We start from the raw sequence: 7575 nt of genomic DNA, 5'->3' as shown, positions 1-7575 counted from the left end.
TTTTTCCAGTCTTGTTTCTTTAAAATGTAGCTACTTGGTACTCTGATGACATCTAGTGGTGAAGACAAGAAACTACTCCCTCAAGTACTGAAGTGTAGGCATAGCAGTTCTACCAACATGCAGTTATGATATGCATCAAATTACCTTCAGTTTTATCTAGCAGGTTAGTGAACTCGTATTAAAGAAAAGACAGAAGACCATTAACATGACACAGTAGGTTAAATTATAAAAAAGGTCTTTCCTGACGTGATGGTAAAATTAAAACACATTACTGGTCGTGCAGATGTTCCTTGAGCCCGGACAACTCATACCTGAATAAGGATTTTAAAAGGTTTAGAAATATCAGGGACTTTCATGCACCTATCTAACCATGCTCGGAAATAAAAGCCTAAAAAGGAAAGGAATTTGATTTCAAACAAAGTGAGATGGAAGACTATCTGGCATTGAATAAATTACATGAATTAACATCCTGTTCACTCCGTTAAAAACACCCACCTCAAGGCCTATACCATAGCAATAAAACAACTAGTATTACGAACTATACAGTTTTGGTATTAAGGGACTTAAAGCAATAGTATGCAGCAAGGTACGTTTGAGGTACACTATGTTTTAGCATCAAATTCAGTTCTGATGGTATATAGTCATGTAAGGGACATGGTCTTCTCAACAACCAACAGCCTCCTCTCAAGGATAAGACCTCCTTTTATCGTCTTGTCATATATGTACTATGACCTACCCATGTCCCAAGTTAACAATTGAGATTAACTGTTGATGTGGATGAGACATCTTTATGTTTTGCTAGCGGTCTTTGCTAATACAAAAATATACAATAAATCTGTGAATTTCTTAACATGGGGATCTTGAGCACCTCACCTGTTGGTGCAGGAACGCAAATTGAAGAAACACAAACAGGCCATGCCATTCAAGTGTTAGGGATATTTAATTCATTTTCCATTAATTGACATTTTCTGTTTAGCAGCATCTTAGGAAGGTCTTGAGGTATATCTGTACTCATACACGGGGGAATCAGCTCTCATTCATATTCACATTTCATAAACACTCACATTTACAAACACTCACACACGCACGCACGCACGCACGCACACACACACACACACACATACAAAACACTCGACCCAGCTGTGTAACGTACAGCCCATCATGTCCTGTGCATAAATTCTGTGGCAATAGATGGCAGTAGGCTTCTTCTCCTAGTGGTTTTAAGGCAGACTGCCTCAGTGATGAAGCTTTGGCTGTGGAGGCAAGAAGAAGTCATTCATTTAATCTCAAAACAAACTAACAAACTTTGATCATGAAATGAAAGATCAATCCTTACAAAAAAAAACCTCTTTAGAGACATTTTTACATCTTATGTGCACACTTATACAACCGTATGTGTGGATTTTTTACTGACTCCTGTTATGCTAGTGGAAAAAAAACAAATAAAAGCGGTAATCTAGGTGTTCATTTCCGGGTGGCCTTTTGGCAGGACCTGTCTCCTATGTCGGCCTCACTGTTTTAGACATAACTACGCAACCTTGCTCTAGACACACGGCCTCTCTCGCAGCGTTCTCACCTTCTGTGTGTCAAGTTTCTTCTCCAGTCCAAGGGAGGCGGCTGTCCCTTTGCTGTCCTTTTTCCAAGAGAAGAAGCTGGAATGTGAGGGGGATGAGAGGCCCAGAGATTTGGAGGGTTGCGAGGGGGTCACGGGAGGCGAGACACCACTGGCCTTGCGTTTCTTGCCCAAGCCCTTATGGTCGTATCCGTCCGGCCGCCTGTGCGGCCCCGAGCCTCCTCCTCCCGCTGCTCCTGCTCCTCCTCCTCCTCCTCCTCTGCTGCTGAAGTGCTCAGGGGGTGTGGAGGGAGCGTGGCCCGACGAAGGCGCAGTCGGCCGTTTGGCGAGCGAGGGCGAGCGTGCCTGGGCCGTGTGCGCCGTCGGCCGTGGCTTACTCAACAGCGACAGGGCGCCGTTGACCGGCCTGCGGGACGCGGGGCTGGCCGATTTGTCCGGGGAGGGCGCAAAGACGTGTTCCTCCGAGCGCTCGTAGCCCCTGCCGCCACGACCCGACGGCGACGGCGATGGCGACTGCTCCGGCGTCCGCTCCGGCGTCCGCTCCTCTCTCCCCGCGCCGGGCGAGGCACCCGCACCCGCCTCGGCCCGCCGGCTCCGCTCCAGTTCCAGCTCGCGCTGGCGCAGCTGCTGCTTGCTGGGCCGGCCCACGGGGTTCTTGGGCCGACCGGGCCCCGACGGCGCAGAGGGCGTCGTCCGGCTGCCTTTAGTCTCTGATTGTCCTGAGGAGTTCTCCCTCCCTGTGCGCTGAGGGAGAGAGGAGCTGCTAGTCCTGAGGGAGGAGGAGGAGGAGGAGGAGGAGGAGGGGGCGGGCGAGGAGGAGACAGACGCGCGGACCGAAGCGCTGCCTGAGGGGTCCTGAGAGCTGGGCACAGATGCCACCGCCGCGGGACTCTTGTTGAGCCGCGTGTCTGCCACCTGGGGTATTTTCCTGCAGAGGTTAAAGGTTAAAACATGGTTGAATGATCACCACATGATGATAGATGACTGGCATGCTGACAAAAATAATGCTTTTTATATGTAACAGGATACAAACTCTCTGCTCTTATTTGTATTAGCCTCTACTTTAAGCTACACACGTACACAACTGCTGAATGGCAGTAGGGTTGATGAAATGTACATTACTTAATGTTCCCCACTCATTTGGACTTTTAGAAATACCTCATGAAATAGTGTTAGCAACACAGGCGGACAGTACGGTTCAATATTTGAAGTTGAAAAAGCCTTGAAATATTGCTTATTTGCCCTTCTTAACCTTTAAATATCAATATTGGGATTGGCCTTCAACAGGTGCATTTTGGGTGATTCTGGCAGTAAACACACAGGTTCTGCAGCCCACTCACTTCCAGAGATGCGCACTGAGGTGCTGCTCGACCATGGCACTCACGGCTGATCGCAGGTGATGCAGCCGCCGGTCAAAGGTGAAGACACTGCAGCTCAGTGAGCGACTGCCAAACGTACACAGCTGTGAAGGAGACACAAAATAAACCTGACCTGTTAGGACAGATAAGTCGCACAGAGTGAATGAATTCGCAAGCACCAAACAAATTCTATGGTGAGGACTGTGCAGCTCTGCACGAATAATCTTGAATAAACTACGAATAAACTACTACAATAACATGAATGACGACTTACTACAGAGCAATTTTCAGACTGTTTACACAAAACTAAACATTACAAAACTAAGTCTTTCTACATGAATAGTCATTTGCTTTAAAGGTTCAGCAGGTTTTTTTTCAGTGCAACTCAGAATGAATGTCTTATGATTCTCACATTCATAGCCCTTAATCTTCTTATATTCAGAAATGGGGTCAAGTAGAAGAATCTGTTTTTTCATGTGTAACTTTATGTACAGATATGATATGATCCGTGTGACTGTCTCTGAGTATATCTTGTTCCTGTGTTCTTAGAGATAAGAATGGAATGCTTCTGGGACTGTGTGTGTTTGAGGTCAGTGTGTCACTGTTACTCCTTGTCTTCTCTGCTTCATTAGACGTCTTTCATAAATTGGCAATTGATGATGGTAGCCTGGTGATTATCCTGCGAATGGTGGGCCCCTTGCTTAAGGCCCTCCCCTGTCAGACCTAGGATACTTAAACGGAGACCTTCTCTGTTCTAATCAGAGAAGCCGGTGAATCTTTATGTGTGAAGGCATACACTCTCTCCCTTGATGCGCATCACTGTAAATAAAACCTTGTTGCTGGTTTTTCTACCATTGCCTGACTGAGTCTCCATTTATCCTGTGGTAAAAAAAAAAAAAAAACTACAAACATACCCCAAGCGGTTTGGGATGCCACGGACTGAACGGGAGATCTAGGGACTCCTCCTGGCCCTCCCCTTCGCTCTCGTCGCTGGAGAGGCGATTGTGATTGTTGGACAGCGGTGTCGGCTCCTCTGCTTCCGTTAGAACCTCCATCTCCTCCTCCACTGCGCTTTCCGAGGGAGTCCTGGGCCTGCCAATCAGTGCACAGCACAGCACTCAGTCACCTTCAACGTCATTCTCACAGGCTAATGCGACCCTACCACAGGGTGCGGTATGAATGAATCACTTCTTGCTGTTTAATAAAGACTGGGAATGGCTCAACGCCGTTGTACTTTCAGACTTATTTGATGCTTCTCATCTCTCCTTACCTGAGATTTACACAATTCAGCTGGCGTTTGCAGTGAGGAGACCCGATTTGGCTCACGGGGGTCTCAGAAGAGGGCGCTTCCGTTTCCGGCGATTCTCTGAGCGCAGGTGCCCGCTCTCGAGCCTTCGAGCCCATTTTCAACTCTGTTACCAGCTGGTCAAAATTCTTGCTCCTTCCAACAACCTGCCTTCGCTGGTGAATGGAGTGAATCTGGCACAAAAACAGATCAAATAAGTCATGAGAATTACAGTGACTCTGAAACGGCACACTGACTGAGTTTTTTTCCCCCCGTTCTCTGAACAAATATGTCATCATAAATGTGCAGGCAATGAACCTGGGATGCATACTCTGAAAATGGCAAAAGATACTTACATTACATGTCAGGAGCCTGGTGCAAACTTTCTTCCTCTCTGGATCAAGTACTCCGCAGTGCTTGTCCAGGTCTAATTCCTTCTCTGCAAGTACGACAACAAGAACAGGTGTCCATAACGAGCAACAAAAAAGCAAACGTAAAACCAAACAAACAGCTTGGTGGGCCCCGACAGTGGCTCGCCATCCACAGAACACTATCGTTTAAGGACGTGGACGATTGATTTAAAAAGACACTAATGTGTGACGCTTACTGTGCACTTTCTTGTAGGTTCTGCTGTAGGTTCTTGGCCCACGCAGGGGGCTGAGAGCATCCGCCGGTGGCCCTTGCATGCCCTTCTGGAGGGGCTTCTCTCCAGGAGAGGTAGCGCTGGGCTGCACCGCCCCGTGGCGCCATGGAGGGTCTCGGGGACTGGGGGCAGAAGAGTGGGGCGGCGACGGTGGGGTTCCCTGGGACAGCTTGTCGCTCGGCAACACGCTGAAGGAGAGAAAAACATCATTAGGAAAACAAATACGAAAGCCTTTGTAAACGTTGCGTTTGTAAACTCAACTAAGTAGTTAGCAGATAATATTTCCAATGATGCATATCAGGAAATCGCCATGGCATGGAAACTCAAGCCCTGCAGTGTGAGAATCGCTGTCTTCTCCAGAATCTGACAACCATCTTCCCACATCCCAATGACGCGTTGCCCAAGGATAACAGAGTGAAGCGAGGAGTATGTTAATTGCAGGAGAAAGAAGAAAACAGTGCCTAACCTGACACCCTCTTTCTGAGCTTTGGTGGGCCTGTGTGCCGCAGGCGGCAGCGGAGCCCTGGGGGAGCCCGGCTCCTGCCATCGGCCGTCCCGTGCTTCGCGTGAGGCACTGTGCTGACCAGGAGGACGCCCAGGCCGAGGTCGCTTCAGAGGGCTAGAGAGAGAATGGTCGCCGTAGAGCTTGCCGAGTGGCCCATGCCGCCTCTCGCAGTGTTTTTCAAACGCCTGGGGCTTCACCACCTGTCCACAATGACTGCACACCACCAGGAAAAAGTCGTCGTGCGCTGGGCAGTGACCATAAATTGACATGTCTGCATGGAGCATGGAGATAAGAGTGAAAGGAAGAGAGGAAGTATTTCATTACTACAACAATGACATTGTGCCATTACAGTCTTTACATTTCACATGTCTATGAGAGCTCCTTATCCACAATAACCTGTATAAAAAAATTCAGCGGAGGTGTTAAGATTCTTAATCAAGGGGTCAGTTCTCCCCATAGACAACCTCTACTTTAAACACGTGTGCTACTGCCAGCGTTTAACACTTCTGGAGGGCTCAAATCACAAATGTCACTAACCTTCTTTCCTGAGTGTCATAGTTTCCATCCTTTTCTTCACATTTTTGCTGCATTCTTCTGTGTTAGACGCTGTAAAGAAAAGCTCAGGATATCAATACTGTAAACAAATAAAACTGTCAAAGGCAAACAAACAGATGTGTAAATAACAGACCACGCGCTAGTTTACAGTTTCGTGGACAATGAATGGGTTCAGGTTCAGGTTCAGGTTTAAGATTTCTGTACACAATGAAGTACAGTGTACTTTTCACTGAACTTTTGTGGGGGACATATTTATGAGTACATGCACCTGCAATCTGCCAATGGTCAGGCTTAGCTACATCAGTCAAACCTGTCCATATCAGCGCACATAGATGGAACAGTATCTTTGAAGAGAGCTTGCTATTGAGAAAATACATGAGGGCGTATACAGAACCTTGGCTAACTGGTTGGCCATTTAGCTAGCAAGCTAGCTAGTAAACGATAGCTAAGCTAAGTAACGTTCATTTGAATGGTTTATTCTACGAGGGCTTACGAGGCACTTCAATGCTAACAGATCTCTTCCGACAAACAAGCTGATTAACACCCCAACTTAGGAAGAGGTATTTAGCACGTTCTCTTATTCGCCAAGTCAACTTTGCTAATCAAAGAAAGAGCTCCACCTTCACTTCCCGTTGTCTGCAATCCATTGCTCTTAGCTTGCTAGCTACCACCCCCATCCATTCCCTTATGCAGAACCCTACAAGGACAATAAATGTACGGGGGTAGATATATCGTAAACGCTTTAAATATTATAAATATTGCCGATTAACCTTGTTTACGTAGCCTAAAGGCTAGCAAAGCTAGCGAGACTGACACAAGCAAAGCTCACCTGCTAGCTAACTAGCGCTAGCTAGCCAACTTAATGGCTGTGAAGCAGGAAAACCCTGAGGATGACCATCTGTGATGAGCTCAAACATTTGAATGTGATTCAAACACACATAGACAATGGATTACTTTTATATATCATGATATACATTGTATATGTGTTAACTGAACAATGATACCTGGGGGATTTTCCAAAGTAACGTTTGTTACCTAAAGTTGACTACAAATCTATGCCGCGCTAGGACCCAGTGGGTCTTTTGTTTGGGTTACGGTGAGCGGTACCGTGTATTTTTTAAGAATATAAGTCTCACTACACTGTCAGCACGATCTCGGGTATTCCAGTTTGGAGGATAATCGTATTACCCACCTTCCGATGCGGAAACGTTATTCTTATCTATCCAGGAGCTCCAACTTTGTCCTACGAACTCAACTGGGATAGAACTCCGCCGATCTGAAGCAGCCATTACTGCTGCCGCGCGTGCACGTACCGCCATCATCACAGCGCGCTCTCTCTCAAGACGTCATAGCACGCCTTAGTACGTGAACGTGCACACTTTGGGCCTGAAAGATCTGCAGGTGCAAATCTGATACCAACAGAGCTGACATGTTACTATAGTTTTTTTCATTCATATATTTCCCAACTGCATCTTTTTATTCTTCAGAAGAAAAATGGAAGCACTACGAAACATCCTAAAAGGCATCATGTATAGTTTATGCTCTAGCCTGCATCCTAGTGTCTTAATATGGCTCTGTCTTGTCATGCATATTTAGGACCTCAACAGATCTGCTATTATCACATCTTTTTGGTAAAACAATCAACACAAATTACTT

General features: G+C 46.7%; 1 protein-coding gene across 2 annotated transcripts; it reads right to left on the bottom strand.

Annotated features, from left to right (window-relative positions):
- Positions 1-921: 921 nt before the first annotated feature.
- Positions 922-7525, bottom strand: atxn7l2b (ataxin 7-like 2b). 2 transcript variants are annotated; one of them, XM_012824271.3, is made up of 10 exons: positions 7112-7525; positions 5902-5970; positions 5326-5635; positions 4824-5047; positions 4573-4655; positions 4202-4410; positions 3846-4023; positions 2914-3035; positions 1577-2501; positions 922-1253 (listed from the first exon to the last, which is right to left on the bottom strand). In XM_012824271.3, exons 1-10 carry the CDS (start codon positions 7239-7241, stop codon positions 1236-1238), a joined length of 2268 nt encoding a protein of 755 aa, XP_012679725.2. In that variant the 5' UTR covers positions 7242-7525; the 3' UTR covers positions 922-1235. The 2 variants fall into 2 exon arrangements, with proteins under 2 accessions (XP_012679725.2, XP_042563499.1); XM_042707565.1 differs by lacking the exon at positions 7112-7525 and adding an exon at positions 6749-6766.
- Between the last annotated feature and the right edge of the window lie 50 nt (positions 7526-7575).

The sequence above is a fragment of the Clupea harengus genome, chromosome 4 (assembly GCF_900700415.2).
Source record: "Clupea harengus chromosome 4, Ch_v2.0.2, whole genome shotgun sequence".
Taxonomy (NCBI): Eukaryota; Metazoa; Chordata; class Actinopteri; order Clupeiformes; family Clupeidae; genus Clupea; species Clupea harengus.
This window is presented reverse-complemented; position numbering and strand designations above follow the sequence as displayed.